The 22,227-nt window shown below is 38.8% G+C and overlaps 1 protein-coding gene across 2 annotated transcripts in view; it reads right to left on the reverse strand.

Annotated features, from left to right (window-relative positions):
- Positions 1–6,826: 6,826 nt before the first annotated feature.
- LOC121870632 (neuroblast differentiation-associated protein AHNAK-like) overlaps positions 6,827–22,227 on the reverse strand; it is a 97,334-nt gene continuing 81,933 nt past the window's right edge. The window contains exons 19-33 of one of the 2 annotated variants that reach the window (XM_042372491.1): positions 21,961–22,161; positions 21,723–21,795; positions 19,546–19,726; positions 18,956–19,107; positions 18,525–18,640; positions 17,183–17,361; positions 16,891–16,993; positions 13,877–14,002; positions 13,523–13,622; positions 12,625–12,772; positions 10,967–11,182; positions 10,156–10,367; positions 9,825–10,010; positions 9,131–9,367; positions 6,827–8,957 (exon numbers count right to left, since the gene is read on the reverse strand). In XM_042372491.1, the coding sequence (XP_042228425.1) occupies positions 8,892–8,957; positions 9,131–9,367; positions 9,825–10,010; positions 10,156–10,367; positions 10,967–11,182; positions 12,625–12,772; positions 13,523–13,622; positions 13,877–14,002; positions 16,891–16,993; positions 17,183–17,361; positions 18,525–18,640; positions 18,956–19,107; positions 19,546–19,726; positions 21,723–21,795; positions 21,961–22,161 (2,296 nt within the window). In that variant the 3' untranslated portion in view covers positions 6,827–8,891. Of the gene's footprint in view, positions 8,958–9,130; positions 9,368–9,824; positions 10,011–10,155; positions 10,368–10,966; positions 11,183–12,624; positions 12,773–13,522; positions 13,623–13,876; positions 14,003–16,890; positions 16,994–17,182; positions 17,362–18,524; positions 18,641–18,955; positions 19,108–19,545; positions 19,727–20,121; positions 20,185–21,722; positions 21,796–21,960; positions 22,162–22,227 lie in introns of those variants that run through there. The other variant, XM_042372492.1, reaches the window with a different exon arrangement.

Genomic DNA, 22,227 nt, shown 5'->3' on the forward strand with positions numbered 1-22,227 from the left:
TGCGACGCTATTTTTAGATTTTCCCCTCGCGCCACCCGCCCGCCCGCCTGCCCGCCTGCCTGCCTCTCCCTCCTCCTCCCTCCGCTTGGGCAAGCGGCGCGGTAAGGTTGCGCAGTGTGTCTTTGTTGCGTTATCACTGACGTCATATGACGTATCTGACCAGTGATTGGCCAGGCATCCCTACCCTCCTCTGCTGCTAGCTGTAATTGGCTTAAAGTATTATGACGTGTCCACCCAGGGGGAGGGAGGGAGGGAGGAAAGACGACGCTTGACCTAGCCGGGGCAGTTTCATCCCTCAAGGCCACTCCGTGTAAACGCGCATCCATTGTTCCGTAAAATGGCTTCCGCCGGACCACCACCCCCAGAGAAAAACCTTTCCTTACCTGGACCCAGCGGCACTAAACCAAAGAAGACACGACGTTCCTTAAGCTACGAGGTGAAGTATACCATCATCCAAGAGTTGGAGAAAGGAACAAGGCAGGTTGATTTGGCGCGCCAGCATGGCGTGAACGAATCTACGATCCGGACTATAAAGAAGGATTCAGCCAAGATAAAGGAGCACATGAAGATCACAAAGTCTACAGGTGCTTCTATGATCAAGTATTTTCACAACCAGGTGCTTCTCAAGACAGAAAAATTACTTGTGAGGTACTTGGTGCGTCAGGCGCGACGGAACATGGCGGTCGACACGCGCTCTGTGAAGGACTACGCACGTGAACTGTACATGGCAGTGGCACGAAAGATGGGAATTACAGAGCCCAAACCCTTTAATGCTTCCTCTGGGTGGTTACAGAGGTTTAAGATCCGGAACAAGATCACCAATATAAACATTGGTGGTGAAGAAGCGAGTGCTGATCGTGCTGCGGCTCGGGAATTTCCTCCGTTTTTACGTGAGATTATGGAGGAAGGACAGTACAGTGACGACCAGGTGTTTAACATGGACGAATCTGGTCTTTTCTGGAGAAAACTACCTTCCAAGTCCTACATTGTGAAGAATGCCAGCAGGATTCGGGGCCGGAAAATGCAGAAGGAACGCATCACCGTCCTGTTTACCACCAATGCCTCCGGTACCTGTAAGCTCAAGTTATCGGTGATCCACACAGCCCGCAAGCCGCACGCCTACAAGAGCATGGACATGACCAAGCTAAATGTCCACTGGCTGACAGCACGTAAGGCATGGATGTTCTCTACACTGTCCCTCTCCTGGTTTGATGACTGTTTTGTTCCCGATGTAAAGAAATTCTGTGAGCAACAGAATGTCCCATTTAATATTTTGTTGCTGCTGGACAACGCACCAGGACACTCGCCCCTACTGTTAGATCGTCACCCCAACGTAAAAGTGGTCTTCCTTCCTCCCAACACTACGTCTTTAATCCAGCCCATGGACCAGGAGTTGATTTGCAATGTGAAAGCTGCATTCTCAACAAAAAAATTCCAGCTCCTGAACGACTACACCAACACCAGGGAAGAGTTGCGTGACCTGAGTGACACCACCACCGATAGCAAGAGCGACGAAGATGAGGAACAACGGTTAGAACAGCAAAAAATACTCTTCAAACAATTCTGGAGAGTATTTAACATCAAGAAAGCTGTGGACATCTTGGTGGAGTCATGGGATCAGCTGTCTATTGCTACAATTCGTCACGCATGGAGACATGTGTTGCATGGAATACCAGGTGAGAGGAGGAGTCAATCTGTGACTGGTGAGGTTCAGACTGTTGCAGTAGCAGTGGACCTTGCCAGAGAAGCTGCGCAGACTGTTACAGTTCCAGGCTTCTCCGAGACCACCAACGACGACATCCTGGAGGTGATCAGAAATCCTGAAGTGACTGCCGACGAGATGTTGGAAGAAGAACACGTCAGTGAAGAGGAGGAAGAAGGTGCGGCAGTCTCCGAAGAACACAATTTAAGTCATAGTGATATTAAGGGTGCCATGGAGTGTGCAGAGAAGATGAAGTCCTTCCTTTCCCGCGACAATGACGATGACCGCTATGAAGTCTTCCATAACCGGCTGGTGCAGGCTATGGAGCCGTACATCAAGGTGTATCACGACAACATCAACGCCAGCCGTCAGCAAAGCATAACAGATTTCTTCACCCGCAACCCACCACAGCCAGCCCAAGCCAGTGATAGTGACAGTGAAGTTGACTTTGAGGGATTTGTCAGGGAAGCCCTGACAACTGTAAGTGACAGTGATGATGATTCACCTAGTAATGGTGATTCACCTGAGGGCCAGTAATCTGCCCTCTGCCTCGGAACCAGCCTCCATCCCCGTATGCCGACCCATCTCTTCTACTACCGTAAGTGTTCCACCTAACTTTTAGTTTCTCTAAGGTAACCTTCATTTTTCCTATGTTAACCTTTATCTTTCCTAACCTAACCTCTTCTATATTACTTGTTTTTTCATACCATCATAAAGTTAAGATAAAATTTTTACTGCAACATAGTTATGTGTCGTCAAAAAGTGGAGTTTGGGGATCGGCCTGGACTCCATTTCAATTAATCCCATATGTTATGTTGTTCACTTTACGCGTTCCTCACTTTCCGCGGGACCCTCCGGGTTACATTAACCGCGTAATATGAGGACCAACTGTATACATTTCTTAGTACACAAGTAAAAATGTACCCCCCTTCCCCCCCGGGTCAACAAATGTTATTCGCGGATTTGGCTATTCGCAGCCATTTTGAGAACCTAACCCCCGCAAATTTGGGGGCCCCCCTGTATTTTTTATTTATTTCTAAGCCACATCATTTATAGAGAGTGAAATAAATGTTAAAGAAGTCTGTTTTTCTAAGGCAAAATTGCACGGTGAGCCAGTAGCACTATGTATTGTAGGATTTTATTGGGTGATCCTACGATTGATTTTCAACTAACTGGAAAAATTGTTGATCCGGCACCTCTCACTCGTCGAAGGTGCCGGATTACTGGAATTCTACTGTATCATGTACTGCACGGGCATTCCCTACGTTACATAAACTCGGGTTACGGAAATTTGTCTATGGAATTTGAAAAACTCGCCCTTCGGAATTTGGGTAATTTTTTTATTTTTCAAACAAAAATTGTGATCTGTATAACAAAGAATTTCACCGAATTTAAAAAATAATTTTCATGTGGGTTCTTGGTCATAGCTACAAGATGGTTGGAAGGCTGCTTATCTCCCCAGTTGCCAGCAACCACCACAACAATGGCAGTGCTCAGTTTGAATTCTTTCCCCATCTTGTGTTCATTTGTGCATCTGTGTTCATAACTATTCACCCTTATGGAATTTGGGTTAATTAATTAAGATTTTCGAAGGAAAAATCCTGGTTTAGAACAAAATATTTCACCAAAATTATAACATTATTTGTTGTGGATTTTGGTGGTAGCTACAAGATGGCTGCCGGGAGGCGTACCTCATTCAAAATGAGTGGAAACAGAGCATCAAGTGCAAGTGAGAGCAGTGGTGATAAAAGAATCTATAATGGAATTGCATTGGACATTAAACTTGATGTCTTAAGTAGGTAACTCCCAGTAACTCTGATTCCACAACCTTACCTCAACACCTCATGCAGCACTCAACATTGTTCTGGTAAGTGAAATTTGAGTGTTTTGTTTATTTGTTATTATGTTACATCATGAATGACTCCTTGTGTGGTTAAAACTGTCTAATTTCATACATACTGTATATGGGAAAATTGGTTTTGCATTACCTGGAAGACGATCACTCCACACTGTAATGCTGTGTTAGGCTAACTAAGAAGTATTGACACCTTTTCATGTGGTGCTCCTCCAAGCATTAGTGTGGAGTGATTGTCTTCCAGGCGAGAGGGTCGATTTGGCTCTTTTTTTTTAATTTTTTCTTATGACTATTATAAGCGCCATTCGGGCGTTTAAAGGTTAATCAGACTCATCACGTTAAACCCGAACGTTATATTTCGGTCAAACCTGTTGAATACAATTCATTTTAGTATTTCAAATAAATCATACATAAATGTTTAATTCAATATATATTTACATAACAATCATAGCTATGTAATTAGTCTAATCTTAACACTTACAATGAGTACTTAATTTGCCATATTTTATGTTGTCACAATGATAAACGATGCAATAGACACAGTCTACCTGTGTAAACAATAAGTACCAGTTAAACTTATGTGTTGAAAGTCTCAAGAGAAACCAGGTTAGGTGTTGCCCTTATGATCTGAATAACTACAGAGGAACCAGGTTAGGTGTTGCCTCTCTGATATGGACAACTACAGTGCCAGCCTGGTCGCCTGCCCAACCCTCGCTGGTCGGCGAGGGCTGAGTCAGGTGATTATACATAAACAAGCTCCCCTTACACACTCCAACCTCCTGTGGGTCTCTCATCTTCCACCATCTCAATACTCTATATACGGGCAGGCACACCCAATAAACATGACATGACCTACAGCCTAACATAATGTTTGTGTATGTCATCCTACTCATTACTGCTTGTGGTAACACCCACTCCGTTGAGCGTTCATGCTCAAAACCAGATCAGGCCTTTGATACTTAATTTTTTGGTCACATTCATGTGACTATGCTGCCCTCAGGCTGGTGGAATTAAGTTGGTCACTTTCTTGTGACTATCGCTGCCCTCAGGCTAGTAGTACTTGTCAGCTCCTTAACTTTGTCACGTTCTTGTGACTATGCTGGCCTCAGGCTGCTAATACTTAACTTTGTCACGTTCTTGTGACTATGCTGGCCTCAGGCTGCTGATACTTAACTTTGTCACGTTCTTGTGACTTGTCTCACTCAATTATCAGGGCACGTTAGTGTGCCTTGTATTTTACTCATTTATCAGGGCACATTCGTGTGCCTTGTATTTTACTCATTCATCAGGCCACATTCGTGTGCCTTGTATTTTACTCATTTATCAGGGCACGTTCGTATGCCTTGTATTTTACTTATTTATCAGGGCATGTTAGTGTGCCTTGTATTTTACTCAATTATCAGGGCACGTTCGTGTGCCTTGTATTTTACTCATTTATCAGGGCACGTTCGTGTGGCTTGTATTTTACTCATTTATCAGGGCACGTTCGTGTGCCTTGTATTTTACTCATTTATCAGGGCACGTTCGTGTGCCTTGTATTTTACTCATTTATCAGGGCATGTTTGTGTGCCTTGTATTTTACTTATTTATCAAGGCACGTTAGTGTGCCTTGTATTTTCCTCATTTATCAGGGCACGTTCGTGTGTCTTGTATTTTACTCATTTATCAGGGCACGTTAGTGTGCCTTGTATTTTCCTCATTTATCAGGGCATGTTCGTGTGCCTTGTATTTTACTCAATTATCAGGGCATGTTTGTGTGCCTTGTATTTTACTCATTTATCAGGGCACGTTAGTGTGCCTTGTATTTTCCTCATTTATCAGGGCATGTTCGTGTGCCTTGTATTTTCCTCATTTATCAGGGCATGTTCGTGTGCCTTGTATTTTACTTATCTATCAGGGCACGTTAGTGTGCCTTGTATTTTCCTCATTTATCAGGGCACGTTCATGTGCCTTGTATTTTACTCATTTATTAGGGCACGTTCGTGCGCCTTGTATTTTACTCATTTATCAGGGCATGTTTTTGTGCCTTGTATTTTACTTATTTATCAGGGCACGTTAGTGTGCCTTGTATTTTACTCATTTATCAGGGCACGTCAGTGTGCCTTGTATTTTACTTATTTATCAGGGCACGTTCGTGTGCCTTGTATTTTATTCATTTATCAGGGCATGTTTTTGTGCCTTCTATTTTACTTATTTATCAGGGCACGTTAGTGTGCCTTGTATTTTCCTCATTTATCAGGGCACGTTAGTGTGCCTTGTATTTTACTCATTTATCAGGGTATGTTTTTGTGCCTTGTATTTTACTTATTTATCAGGGCACGTTAGTGTGCCTTGTATTTTCCTCATTTATCAGGGCACGTTCGTGTGCCTTGTATTTTACTCATTTATCAGGGCACGTTCATGTGCCTTTTATTTTACTTATTTATCAGGGCACGTTAGTGTGCCTTGTATTTTACTCATTTATCAGGCCACATCCGTGTGCCTTGTATTTTACTCATTTATCAGGGCACGTTCGTGTGCCTTGTATTTTACTTATTTATCAGGGCACGTTAGTGTGCCTTGTATTTTACTCAATTATCAGGGCATGTTTGTGTGCCTTGTATTTTACTCGTTTATCAGGGCATGTTTGTGTGCCTTGTATTTTACTTATTTATCAGGGCATGTTTGTGTGCCTTGTATTTTACTTATTTATCAGGGCACGTTCATTGTGCCTTGTATTTTTCTCATTTATCAGGGCATGTTAGTGTGCCTTGTATTTTCCTCATTTATCAGGGCACGTTCGTGTGCCTTGTATTTTACTCATTTATCAGGGCACGTTAGTGTGCCTTGTATTTTACTCATTTATCAGGGCACGTTAGTGTGCCTTGTATTTTACTCATTTATCAGGGCACGTTCGTGTGCCTTGTATTTTACTCATTTATCAGGGCACATTAGTGTGCCTTGTATTTTACTCAATTATAAGGGCATGTTTGTGTGCCTTGTATTTTACTCATTTATCAGGGCACGTGAGTGTGCCTTGTATTTTACTCATTTATCAGGGCAGGTTCGTGTGCCTTGTATTTTCCTCTTATCAGGGCAGGTTCGTGTGCCTTGTATTTTCCTCTTTTATCAGGGCATGTTCGTGTGCCTTGTATTTTCCTCATTTATCAGGGCATGTTCGTGTGCCTTGTATTTTACTTATTTATCAGTGCACGTTCGTGTGCCTTGTATTTTCCTCATTTATCAGGGCACGTGAGTGTGCCTTGGGGAAGAAAATCAAAACCAAACACTTCCAGCAATAATTTTATTGATTCAAGCATCAAGAAAATATATAAACAAACTATGCATATGACCTATAAATATTAAAACAACACCATCCTTATGCATAAAGCAACACTCTGTATATATCATTTAACAGTATTTAGAATCTATAATAGGCAACACACAGGGGTAAGATATCATCAGTATTAGTATTGAGTACAATACAACATGCAATAACTAGACCAGCATGAGCACGTCATGGATAATATTATACTATATAGACTAATGTTCCACTACTTAATCAGATGTACAATTTGAATTACAAGAGTTTCAAAGGCATGAGCAAAATTTTTTAAAACTATTGATCAGATAACTGATAATTCGTCACTTATTTGAAATTTGCTTTCTTCCATTGAAACAAGACATTCAGGACGTCATGTAAGCTACAAGACTAAGCCTACAAAAGCTCCACCAGAACAGAATAGAGTATGTCTCATCTAGTGTAGTGTATTAATGGAAAGCTATACAAATGGAAACAAGTACAGTATAACAAAGAAATGTACTCTACAGAAAATAAAAGAGATAGAACATTATAAGGGCAACAACAAACAAAGACAAAACTAACACAGCAGAAAGTTTTTGTTTGTTTACATGATGAGGCTTGACGACTTCTTCTGGTAAAAAGAGACTTGTTGACTCTCTTCTCTCCCTTTCCGAGTGTGGGGTTACTGGGGTTTCTGCTTTCACCTCCTTCAATGATGGTTCATAGTCTGCTTGCTGAGTATAGGGATTTACAAAAGTAACAGACTCTGAAATTCTTTGTGCCTTATAAGCCACGGGTTTGCATATGTCACTATCTTTTGATGTATTAAGAGGTGGCAATTCTTTCCATGGCACAGCTGGCTTCCCTGGTAGTGAGAAAAGATCACTTCTAGAAGATGGGCCAGGCACTGCAGGATCATGAGCTTCTGGAACTGGTGGTAAGGGCATCTGTGGTGGTGGTGGCAGATTGAGAATTGAGGGACGATGTAACTGTCCTGTAGTGGTGGGTGGATCTAGATGATAACTAAAACCATATCTCTTTTCCTTACTGATAATCTCCATTTTCTTTGCAGCTGGGTTAATTAAGCATTCTTCCTCTGGTTGGGTTCTCTTGGATGTGTCTGAATCTTCTTGCCACTGCTTGCTCTCCTTAGTTATGGCTATGTGTATCTCTTGAGAAACCGGTGCAAACCTTCTCTGCTGCCAGTATCCTTTCTCTGTCATAGAATGACTATCATGAAAAACCTTTGGCACTGGTAACTGGACATCTGGTTGCATTACATTTTTCTGAGTTTTGTGGTGACTCTTAGCATGACTTGTTAATAAGGCCACTATGGAGGGTACTCTTCCCTGATACTTCTTTGAACCTGACCTACTACTATGATAGACAGGCCCTGTCATAACAGGTCCTCTTGAAGAAGGATGTAGTAAGTGCCCTTTTGTCACACCTCTCCCTCGGAACCAGGGGGCTTTTACACTCGTCTGGGGCTTTTCATGTCTTAAGTTCACATACTCCGGGCTACTCCACATCGCATGTCGTCTGATTCGATCATCAATTGTCCAAACAACGAGACAATTTTCTGGGAGCTGCTGTGGCTTATGCAGAAGAGCCATAGAAAAATTTATATCAGTTTGGGTACATTTAACATGGACAACATCATTTACAGTATCAAAAAAGTCTGGCTTTTCACTGAACACAACATTACGCGGAACATAACATATCACTGTGTTGCCTACATCCACTTCTTTGACAAATGAACATAAAGGATCCATTTCCTTAGTTGTGATAACAATCCTGTTTGTTTGTAGAGCTCTCTGTTGCAGGCTTGTATATGATGGGTCGGGGACTGCAACCTGCTGTTCTGCCTGAAGACTTAATCTCCGGTGCTGCCTGTTGCTCTCTGGAGGGAACTGTACGCTGTTAGGGGACACTTGGAACCATGAGTCACTGGCTTGGTATGTTTGGCACAAATGTGAAGATGCATGTATGGGTAAAGGGTGTTGCTGGAGTGGTGTATCTAGTGCATGGATGGTGGCGTAGCCCGGATCTCTTCACATGCTGGTGGTCATACTGGAACGCTTTAGACCTCGTTCTATTTGGTCTAGCTCCCACAGTACCTGAGAAATTACAGAAATTACAATAAATATATTGTAATAATTAATATAAACCTAATTTTTGCTAAATATAATTGGGTTACAAAATATTTTCAGTCTTTCTGAATGTAAAAAATCATTATTTGAGGTATATGATACTATGTAATTAGAAGAAAAGCTTCACTATGCTCACTCACCTCGAGCAAACACCCTGTACTCCATGATTGTGCTGGGTTAGAGTCATTGCATTTGGCACCTTCAGCATTTGTTAATTCTGGTAGTGAGCGCCATGGATCAGTCAACATATGAGTTAGATGAGGAGCCATGAGGGACTTTACATGACCCATACAACGTCCTAGCTCTTCAAAGCCCCCAACTTTAGGGGCCACTGCTAGCTGTGCACGTAAAAGCCACCCAACAGGCCACAGCCATTCCTGAAAAATTGAAATTTGCAGGGATGATTTAATTTGAAAATCATTATAAACCTTTTAATATGTCATAATGTTGTTAAAGGAAAGTATAATTGCAGTCCCTAGAAACAGTGGGTCTTCATTAAAAAGAAGGAAAATGTTTGTTCTTATTTTTTTTCTTTCATGAATTAGGGGTTCAGTAGACCAATGCAATGGATCCACCAACTTATCTACAATATCATATTACAGTTTAATGTAAATAACAAATTACTTTAAACAGTATTAATTGAATGAAGGTTAGCTTAGCAATGAGTTTGATACTAACATTATGTATGACAGCAAATATACTGACATTTGTATTTTCTTCTTAGAGGACAAAATTTGGTTCAACTATGGTAAATGTTTAAGCTGAGCACTACACCTAGAGACCAGAGCCCCATTAAAGTAAAATATAAATAACTTCTCTAATGTTAAAACATACAGGCCCCTGGTGATAGTTGTAGCCATGGGCAATCTTGGGATCAGTTGAGTTGTTGGAGTTGTCATAGACACCATCATAGGCCCAATCCTTGTGGTCGAGTGTCTTGATGCCCAAAGGACCTAGTAAGATGTTCTCTGCATTCTTCAATGCAACCCAAGCATTTTGGGATGATACCATTTCAGGAGCCTGCAGAAATGATTTTTTTTTTTTACGGAGATAATATGTTTAATTTTATACACCAGATATCAAAGCTAATATTTGTATTAAAACACCAAGACTTCACACAAAGAAATTTACATGCCTGTCACATACTATACAAAGGCCAACTTACAACAGCGATGGCAATAGGGAAATTGCACCGAAGCTGGTAGTCTGCCCAGAACTGAGAAGCATTATATGAATCCTTGTAGATGCCTCTTTGATTGATCAATTCTGGTTTGGGTTCTCTTTCTGGCGTAGGCTCCTGATTGATCCAGAAATGTTTCTCGAAATTTTCTTGAATTTTCTTTTCCCAGAATTCATAGGTCCACTTAGTTACATTTCCTGAAATATGATAATTGCAGTTATTGTTTATGAGGCAATTCTTATTTTCACACAAACTTTATACAGTATACTGCTGCTACCAGTAAATCCTTTGATAACTCGTAATTTGAGTTATATCGATATTCAACTAAAATACTTTTTTACATATATACATATATTTTTTTTACATAACTTGCAATATTTCAAGACATTGTGACCACCTTGGAATGGCATAACACATGCGACCCATGCGTGGGAGGCTCTACTCCACTACCCCTTCCCGCTCGGTGTGATAACTCCGGCACATGTAAGAAATGTTTATTTGGTTTTGTTTTCCTTATTAAAAAAAAAAAAAAAAAATCTTGCACACACACAATGAAAGATTGTGTGTGCATATAACAGGAGAAAAAAAAGTACAGTACTGTCGGTTTACCTGAAATTATGAGTTGAAAATTAACCACTTTCAGTGCTAATGCTGGCATTTTTCTCTCAAGCAATCCAAAACAACCTCACTGATGCATACCGTAGACTCCATGGAGAGTTCTCCAATTTTCTATTGTAGAAAGGTTGAGAACACAAAAGAATCATATTTCCCCAAACAATGTAAAATGTAATATTACCTGTATCATCCCTTCTCTCAACACTGTTGTAACTGAATTTGTTTTCATGGTGCATCTGACCCAGGAAACGTAGAGCAGACTTGCAAAGACCAACGATTTCTACAGCACTTCCATCACGAGGGGTTGCTGGTTTACCCTTTGTTCCAGCCAATTCACTTGACCCCATCTTATCCATCCATGTACCACAATTGTGGATATTGCCACCATACACAAATCCTGTAAAGTGAGAAACAAGATTTCAATATTCATATTATCCTACTAGGTAAATTGTACATTCAAATGTTGTTTAACAAGTCTTATCTTATTTTACCGAGAACTTTCTTTTTCTACATATAAAAAAACTTATACTTTGCAGAAACAACTCTTCTTGCACTCCCATCAATAGTACTTGTTTATCTACCCATTTATCACCTTTACTTGGTTCCCAATTCTATGTGTGGTGGTGGATGAAGGGGCACAAAAACCTTAAAGAACAGGGATAGTACAGTATTAAAGATGAGTGGGTGCAATGCAAGTGTAGATAGTAAAAGGAAAGGGCAAATATACTAAGTAGAAACTCACATATGAAGACACACTTGCTCCTACTTATAACTTGAATACTACAACAATATGCATAACTTTTCTTTTATAATCACTGCCTTCTACAGTCTCTAGCCTAAGACTTGAGTTAAGGTACAATGGAACATTGGACAACTTGTGTGCTTCTATTTAAAATAAATACAGTACTAATAATTTTTTTCTCCTCTATCTATGCAAAGTACAACATGATTTTTGGTTGACTCTGTATTCACAATACAGTATATAAATATTAATACTGTATACCAGTGTTCCCCAACCCTGTGACCGGGTTACAGCACTATGATCCAAACCACTTACTAGCGTGACCCGGCAAACTACTGCGACCACGTGCTGTGACCCACTTAACATGTTACATGCGATTGACAGCACTGCAGACTCGCCGAAGAAAAAACAAAATTTACAGCAGCGAAGAGGAGCATCCGACAGCACCTGCTCGCTACTAAAAAGAAACCTTTCACAGAAGGTAAAGAAATCATCGTACCAGCAATGAAAATCCTTTCGGAAGAAGTGCTTGGTGAAAGTGCTGCTATGAAGCTGAATGAGGTCCCCCTTTCAGCCACAACAATTGAACGACAGACACTGACAATTGCTGAAGACCTGCTTGTACAGCTAACAGAAAAGGTCAAGAAAAGTCCCTGCTATGGATTGCAATTTGACAAATCCACGGATCTTACAAACTGGGTTCAGTTGATGTGCTTCATTCGCTATGCTGACTATGAGCATAGTGTGACTGTAATTATTACTGTAATATATGTGTATATCCATAATAGTTGTGTCATTTATCAGATGACAAACTTGAAATGTGACCAAATAATCTTGGAGGTGCTGGGAACTGTGACCCAGTGTTGAAAAGGTTGGGGAACATTGCTGTATACTAACATAGTATCTCAATGTTTATACTCACATATAAACTTAGGCTTTCATCCACTGCAAGAGAAAACACTTACACACAATATTAATGGCCAGATTTTGGTGATTATGCAATAACAACACTTTGCAGAAAATTTGAACAGTATAAGGCACACAAGTTACTTGAACTGATTACTTAACTTTTTACTTAAAAAAAAACATTATCTTACCAGTTTCCAGGTTAACTCCAATTTCATTATTGAAACCTTCACTGCTCATTTCTCGATCAATCTCGAAACCAGCATTCCTCTCACGAAATTGAACTCCCTGGAAGTGGCGCTGCAGAGTTTCTTGGATCACATCTTCTAGTAGCTGATCCTAAAGGAGAGGAGAACCCAAACTTTAGAGATAAAATTTACACTGGATATTAAATTCATTGCAACTGTTTTCAAATTATTCATCACAATGAATAAAAATTAACTGCTTCACCTAAAGTTTTATAATCTCCATTTAGTCTTAAATGCAGTGGATTGATATTTCAACTTAATCCTATTGAAATAAAGTTTATATCATTATTTTAAAAAGAGAAAACAATTTTCCACATTCTTGTCAAGGCAAGGACTTTGACAGTTTGAAATGATCATATAATGCTATAAAATTTAAGTAACTGAGATTAGTTACCTGAACTCTGCATCTGGGCAGTCATACTAGCTTAGAGGAAAGAGGGTGTGAACTGCCTATTGATAGAAAGGCTGAGGAGAGGTTTTCTGAACCAGTATGGATATGTAAAAAGGATGTCAGAGGATAGTATGGTATAGAAGATGTACAGAAGCTATGTAATACAGTAGGTGCACTGGAAAGAGGGAAACAGCCCACAACATGGAAAGGCAGGATGGAGGAATAAATTATGGAAAGAACAGAAGTGGTGAAAAGGGAGATAGAATAGAAAAAAGATATACAGTATGTACTGTTACGACAGACCGAAGGTTCATCCGTTATAATCATTCCTTGGGGGCCTCCTTCGGGGATTGAAATTTTGTGGATAAGGCTAGATAGGAAGATGAAATCTGGTAATTGTTAAAATTTTACATGGTATGAATGTTAAAATATATTCTGCATTATTCTTACATGTCTGCCTGGTTCTTGTGGTGGAGAATCATCAGTTGGGAAGAGTCGTGACACCTTGTCCTTCAGGATTTGGTGGCCATTAGGAGCAATTATCACATACCTAAAGAAAAATAAAACTGTTATTCAGCATCAATTATACACACCTAATATATTTTTGTGTACATTCACACTTTACATACATACACAAGAAAATAAGTAGACCCCCTTTACCTGACCACATTGGGATCTGGAATAGGATGGACAGAGAATGTCTCGTGTGGGGGTGAATTGTTACTACATATATTGTATATTGAATAGACCATGATCTATAATGTATACGCACCAATATTATGGTATATGTGAACACTCACTCACCTCTGGATGGCCTGAAGCCAGAACCAAACAGCATCTCGGCAGTTGAATCGTGCTTTCTTTCCCCCATCTAGCAGGTTTGGAATCAGACCATGACGCATTGTGCCAGCGAATGCCAAGATGATCCACCTACAAACATAATATTATATTAAAATACAACAAATATGAATGTACCAGAAAATTTTACAATGCAAACAAAATACTGTACCTGCATTGAAAAAGACAAGTATGTACCACATAAACCTTTTCAAAATATGAAGATAGATGAATAAAATGGCTGTTGAACAATTGAGTTGATTCTAGTTCTACGAAATAATTCATTTTGATTTCCTGCCTCCTTATTAACTACTCAATTCATTTTCCCAATTTGCACTGGGTGTATCACTAGGTAAAGCAATGTCAAAGGTGAGAAAATAATAGGAAGTGACATGCAAAACATATGTGATTAATAACAAGAATGGACTAAGACACCAAGCAGAAATAGCCATACATACTAGTACTTGTGCATATCCTCAAATTCCATATGCAGCATACAAAATAAATCTTAGCAACCACACTTAGTGCACAGCTTCAAGTCATTTCTTTGTACATACCAAGTTGGATCAGTAGGTTCATTAATGTTGCCACAAAACTAATCTCCTTTTCAATCTACATTTTATTTTTTTTTAGGGGAGGGGGCTGTATCTAACATAACACTACACTCCTCGCCATTACATTATGCGCCCCCGCGCACATAAACAATATGAATTATTAATAAAAAAATAATCTGAGACGTTAACAAACTTCCGGTAGTCTATAGGCCTCCTTTTTCTCGATACACTCCTGCAGGCGTGAAGGAACTGACTCTGCCAAGTTGTGGATTATTTGTGGGTCTAAATTATTCCACTCCTCATGAATGGCTGCTTCCAGCTTGGGGACGGTATTTGTGTCCTTGCCTTGTAGACGAAGCTTGATAATGCTCCACTTATTTTCTAGCGGGTTAAGGTCAGGCAAATTGCTTGGCCAATCACTTATGAAGTCTACCTGACAGTCAACAAGCCATTGTATTACAGATTTTGCTATGTGACATGGGTACCATCCTGCATAAACACAGCAGCGCGACATTTTTCAAAAGACCCGGGCAAATAATCACAAAGCAGCTCCAAGTAGTTAAATTGGTTAATCATCACATTCTTAGGTAGTACAACAAGATCACCAGTTCCAAAGTACGTGAAACAACCCCATACCATTAGTGACTCAGGATGCTTGACTGTGCTAAAAGTGAACTAGGGGCCAAGCGAATCACTCCCAGGGCGCCTGTACACATTAAAACTACGACTTCCAGTAAAAGAAAATGTTTGCCTCGTCACTCCACAGCACGTGGAGCCACTAGGTCGTATCCCACTGAGTGTTAGCCTTGACAAAAGGGATCCTACGCTGCCTCTGGACAAGGATGAGGAGTGGGTTCTTGTGCGCGCAGTGGCTGCGAAACTGCAGGTCGTCACCTAGAAGTACAGGGTTTTTTCTTTCAATTCCCGTGCTGACAGACGTGGACTAGCATCAAGTTGCCTCTTAAGAACAGTTCACGTGCGTTGGGAAGTTTTTCGAGCCTTCCCTGGCTGTCCGCTGTGCACTGGTATTGCCAACCCGCTGTCATCTCGAAATCGTTTAATCCAAACCTGAACTGATCGTTCACTCACACCAACAATTCTTGATATTTCCTTTACAGGTTTCTTGCCCTAATGCAGACTAATAATTGACGCTTTCTGCTCTTTTGTTAAATCTTTCCTCTTGCCCATTGTGGTAAAAAAAAAGCAAAGAAACAACAGGCATTGTGGCAATAAATAGGGGGCAATTTCGGGGGGACTCATAAATCTTCGTTCACAAAATTTACGTGGGCAACTGGTGAACATTTTGATTGCTGGCTGACTTGTCCTCGAGTCTCCCTTTGCTGCCAGACTTACAATGCTTGCCTCAGCCTCAGCTGGCTGGTGTGGAGGGGTGTGAGACACTTCAGCAAAGATCACTTCCCGTCGGCCACCTCGCGCATAATGCGATGGCGTGGAGTGTACATTGTAAACCTTATTAATTCTACATAATCCATCAATCTGTTGGTTGCCCTCTTATTCTCCTGCTGTTAACCATGCTGACATGTTACTTTTGAGTTTTCTTTATGCAGTCTTCTTGCATACACTACATCAGACTCTTCAATGCTCTTACAGTTCCAAATTATCTTTTTATTTGTATGACTTAGCTTCAACTACTGTACTGTATTTCATTTCCATTTTTGTTCATCTTTGTTCAGATTTTTTTTTTTTCGTAATTTAAACCACTCTAAGGAGACTAATTCCTTTGCGGAGATTATACTACCTTTGCCATTATGCAAGAGGACAATTCATGCCTTCCTCCAAATCTCTAGTACTGTACTTGCTCGCTTTTCCAACCAACCGTAAAGATTTTCCAAACTATCCCATTAGTATTTCCTCTAAACTAATTTACTTCATTTATTGCATCATCTTTATTATAATTAACCATTTCCTAAATATATAATTATATACTTTCCTTTGTGATGTCTTCTCAACTGTACAATACTGTATCCATTTTCTTCTAGTCCTTATTCCAATTGCACCGATACTGTACCTACTTCTCTTGGCTCTTTCATTCTCTCCAAATTTCTAAAATACCCATCACCCCATATACAGTATATTCAAGTACAGTATCTACTACTCAGTACCCATGCCTACAATATACACTAAAAATTCTACACTGGTGGAATTGTCATGAAAGCAATGTTCTGTAGATAGCAAATGCCCTACAAAATATGAATAGAGGAAAGGAGTGACTCAAATTAGTTGTATACTGTACCAGTATTTACATGGGGCAAATATAAAAAGCGATGATGAAGGTGTAAAAATGGACAATCATCTATGGACCAAATGATCCACAGAAAAAAAATTATCGTTAATTTAAACTAAACCATATAATTGGTAACGTTACTGACAATTTCACAAGAGAAAAATTTAATATCAGTACTGTACCTGGCTTCATCATATCTGCCCGTGATGAGGAGGTTTCCAGGAAGAGCGATAAAAGTATCACGACCCCAGTTACGCATATAGCCAACGGAGAAGTGTGGGAGCCCTGAAATAAACATATAACATTCTTTAAAATTTGCCTGAGACATGTCACATAATTGAAAATACAATATTCAATCTTTAACACTTCATAAAATATAAAACAATCAATCAGCAAATGCCAATGGCCTTAAGCCCTTCTAATGTACTGCACTTTCTATCTATATTTCAAAGAAAAATAAATCTTGGGGCTCACCAGCAGCGATAGTAGAGGACAACTGTATTTCACCCACAGAGCCATCAGAGACAGACAAAGGTGCAGGTGGAGCAACATTAGGAGACAATGGAGGTAGCAATGCAGACTTCACTATACCACAGAATTGTACTGAACTAAGACCCAGGGCTTTTACAAAATCTGAACCCTGGGATACAAACCTGCAAGACAAGATATAAGGATTAACAAAAGCAATTTTCTCCATCACACATTTTATCTCCAAATGTCTTTCAACCAAAACTATATATACAGTATATACAATAAGTCCTCGCTTCACGTCGTGGTTACGTTCTTGTAATACACAACGTTAACGGAATCAAGTTTCCCCATAAGAAATAGATATAATACGCTAGTTACATTCCCCAGCCTCCCTTTGCCCCATAAAGTACATAACAGTCAGTCCTCGACTTACGACGGGGTTAGGGACTGACGACCAGGTCGTAAGACGAAAATGCAAAAATAATATACATAGAAAATGTAAAATGGGTGTCTCTTTTTCTTCTCAGCATAAAGAGAACTCTCACTTTTACGCTTGCCAGACATTTTAAAGGGAATTACAAACGAAAATTTTGTCATTACACAGTGCGATCACTAACGTCAGGACTCAAAAATACGTAATTTGAAAAATATTTTATACGACTACGGCGGTTGTATGTCTGGGTAAGTCGAGCAGGTCGTAAGTCGAGGAGTACCTGTACATACAGTATACGTAAATTCAATGGAATTTTGATAGAAAATATATATTATACATCCAAAAAGATAAATAAACTATCATTTTGTATTGTACTCACTTTAGGTGGAGTGAGTGTGTGGTGGGTTTAAAACCTCCATTTTCGTAGCAAGGTTAATGGTCTTACGTTGCTTCTTCACAACACTAGCATCACTAACACTTAATGGGTGCTTGGAAGCCATTTCGAATGGTTACAGTACAGTATTTATAGCAAAAACACTTAAGCATGCACATACGCTGTGGAAGCCTAACAAAGACTGACGATGCTGTGACGCTTCGCGAGAGAGCATAGTGCGCCAAAATGAGAGAGGGTGATGCACCATACAAAGTAGTCTGTGACGATGTTATATCGAATCAGTTGGGAAAATGTCGGAATCATGGGTATCTAAAGAGTAGCGATGTTATAACGAAGCAACGTGTGCAATATATATATATATATATATATATATATATATATATATATATATATATATATATATATATATATATATATATATATATATATATATATATATATATATATATATATATATATATATATATTCACTAATTACTATGGACGCTATGAATACCTGGGAAAAGTGCTTTACTTACTCTCCCATGATTGACCAAGCTCTGTTGATGAGAGTGAGATAGATACTTGTCACTATTGAATCAAAGTAAGCTGGTATGAGATAGCGTGGAACTTCCTTCAGCCATCCAAACACCTCCTGCAAAACACCCAAAAAACAAAATAATATACATATTTCAAATAAATACCAACAAAAGATACAGCCATCCACTTTACTCAGCAAAAATAAGGCATGCACATAAATGACAACACTTTATGAAGTAAAGGGAGATGTGTAAAGTACACTAATGTACTAATGATGTTCTGATGTATTCACACTCTAGATGAGGCAGTAAACCTCCAATACATTACCATCAGCTTCATCCACCCCTATTTATTTATCCTTCATACCATAGTTAACTGATGGAATTGTTAAAATTTATAATAAAAACACAAATTTCTAGGACTTGTTTACCTCGAGCCATGCAGCTAGCCGTTGTGTTGAGGGTTCCAACTTTAGACGCACTACAATGTAGTCTGGCATCCAGTCACCATCACGTAAATTCCCACATAGTGGGTGACCCAGATCATTGTGCACACGGATCTCGCTTAGCACAGAAATTATTCCTGAAATTACAAGATACAAAAATTAGATGCCTTTCTTATTAATTTTCATAAAATAATAGTTGGTTTAACCAGGCTATTACTCACTAATTTGTTTTTATTTATATACCGTATGTGTCTTTTTTCCAGGAAATATCATCCAATTAAACCTTAAAATTCACCTGACAAACACTTTTGCTTGGTAGGGGTAAAGTTTTGATTTTTTGGTATAACTTCCTGGAAATTTGTTGATGTATGTAAATTTTTTAATTTTTCATATAACATGTCACTTCCTACCATAAAAAGAACAAATCCAATACAAAATTAGTCAAGGTTAGGGTTCATGAAATCTGGATAGATTAGTAATGATGTAATTTAATTACAATTGTATTATGATTTCATACATGATCATCCCTATACTGTATATAGCTTGAATACAGAAAGAAACTGAAGCAGGCTCACCTTGCAGGCCACAATATATCAGTGGTCCAAAGTTAGGGATTTCATATGTCCCACCACCACGGCCTTCATCCTTTTCTTCCTCATTGCAACGATACAGCACACGATTGAGGTCCGCTAAAGTCAGATTATTCACAATATCCATCAATGTAGCATTGTGAGTTGTGACCTCAGAGATTCGGGACTGAAAATGTAAAAAAAAAAAAAAAAAAAAGTCAGTGAATTGGCTTACTGTCTAATTATAAAATCATAGCTGTAGTAAACATAGCAATTTGTCACTAACTAATGAACCACTTAACCAATGGCTAAATTCTTAAATTCTACACTTTTCTTTAAAATTATTCTTATCCCACTTGTCTTCATACTTATAAACTTCTATTTTGTCCACATACCCTACACCTTTTCATTTATAACTTGACTTACAGTATATCCTATTAAAACACAAGCTTTTTTTTCTAAATAAAGCTAATAACTAAATCTAAAACTAATGTGACTGCTACAGTCATCCTCTCTGACCAGCTGTGACATTTGAGGTAAAATTAAATTAATATACAGTACTGGATTATTAGCTTAACCAATCAGTGACTGCATTTATCAATGAAGCATTAGATAGCCTGACACCAAACTTACATATGTTGCATCCTTGTTCAGCATGAAATGATGAAACTATTTTAAAATGCTTGAGATCAATTTATGAGCAATTTATCAGCCATATCAAAAATAATTTATGACCATACTGCATCACAAAAGGTGCAAGCCTAGGTTGAATTATCGTGAGGAACACGACAGCTTCTGCTTAGGTGAAGCAGTAAATATCAAGTCATATTTTGATTTTCGAATTAAAAGTAAGAAGTAAAAGTTGATAAAGAATTAAAATATGAATTCATTAAATGCCAATACATTAATGTCGTTAAAATACTTATTTCATATAATGTAGAACCATATTTGTTACTCATTCTCAGTGTTTTTAATTCAAATATCCCCATGTTTATTTAAAGCAGCCAATTGCCCTCTACTCTTACTATTAATTACTGTACTTCCTCAACACTCAGAAATAATACTTAAATAGTTCAAAATTAAATATTCACTGAATGTCATGCAGAAAGAATACACAAACAGTTAAAATCAGCTTTAAAAGTTTGAAAAAATATTATACTGTAATTGTTTATGCAACTTATGAAATGGTCAATATATTGCACTTGTATCAGAGTGGTTCCAGGTTTGATCCCTGGGAAAGTGGAAACTATGGGAAAGTTCCTTTATGCAATACAGCATGACCATCTACCCAGCAACAATTGGAAACGTGGATGTTAAATGACTGACAGATCATATTCTGGGATAATAGTCAGTGCAGTTGGCAAGTGGTCTGTTCATCATGGCTTAATCCTTAACACTGGATCATATAGCTCATTAATTCAAGGTGTGATGCTGTGTTGGTGACAACTTTTACAACTTAAATTCACACCTAGGTGGCTTTAGGGTCAGCCATCCTCGAACACCAGTAACAATTTTTATTAGTATACAGGTACACCACCGATTATCCAGGAACTGATGGTCCAACACCTCCTTTAGTCTGGACAAAATTATGAGGGGGCACTTAACTTCCCCCCCAGCCAGGGTGAAGCTAGTTTTAGGCTTAAAGTTTTTATCTTATTAAATGTAGCAGATTTGACTAAACAAAATATAAATTGCATTGCTGGAATCCTTGCAAGATAGCGATTAATTTGAGTATAAACATCACTTAGAGATAAAATTTCTCATCTAGTGTGGTACAGTACAGTATATATTTGAGTACAAAGTGTGTACAGTTATGTTGCTCAAAATTTTGGCTTTTTCACATTTAATTTACATTTAATATTTGTTTAATCTAAGTTTCTAGCAGTCCATGGTGCTTTAGAGACACAGGAGGTGTATAATTAGTGGGTCAGAGGTGTATTGTTGAATTATTACCTGACCTTGGTTGGTCCGGCAAGGCTTTGGAACCAATGGTGCCGGAAAATCGGTGGTGTACCTGTATTGTAATATTGTATATGTTTATATGCATGCATGCATGCAAGTGTGAATGTGGGTGCAATAAAATAATGGAAAGCAAGATACTATAACAGTCTTTTGAAGAATGCTTGACTGGGATATCTTAATCTACAGCAAAAATTTTGCCTATATCTTTTTTTTTCTTTTACCTTGTAACCAAACTCAGACAGTGATCCTCTGATCTTATTCACAGCAGTCTGAGCACGAGGAAGTAGGCTTAGTCTGGAAATACAAATGTGAAAAAATATTTTAATATTAAATTGCATTCTATGAGTTGTACTAATGAAAAGTTGACTACTATAACTCATATAAGATTACAGCTCAACATTTAAAACTCTTATGAAATAAGCTTGTACTGTATAGTATAGTTGGATTTTTCATTCCTACCTGAAGGCAATGACAGATCCAGGTGTGAAATGATCTGTGTATTCACATTCTGTAGTTTCTGCATCACCACCAGAAGTCATTTGAACCATAGTTGACTGGCCTGGTGACAGATGCTCTTTCACCTCAACTTCAAATCCTGTTAGTCCATTGATGTACTCTGAATCATTTGTGAAGAACCCAGGAATATTTTTTTCTTCATCACTGTTAAAGGCAATAAAATAAAATTACCGGTCAGTAACAGCTCTTTGGCATTTATAAATTATATAC

This window comes from Homarus americanus, unplaced genomic scaffold (genome assembly GCF_018991925.1).
Source record: "Homarus americanus isolate GMGI-L3 unplaced genomic scaffold, GMGI_Hamer_2.0 scaffold56333, whole genome shotgun sequence".
Taxonomy (NCBI): domain Eukaryota; kingdom Metazoa; phylum Arthropoda; class Malacostraca; order Decapoda; family Nephropidae; genus Homarus; species Homarus americanus.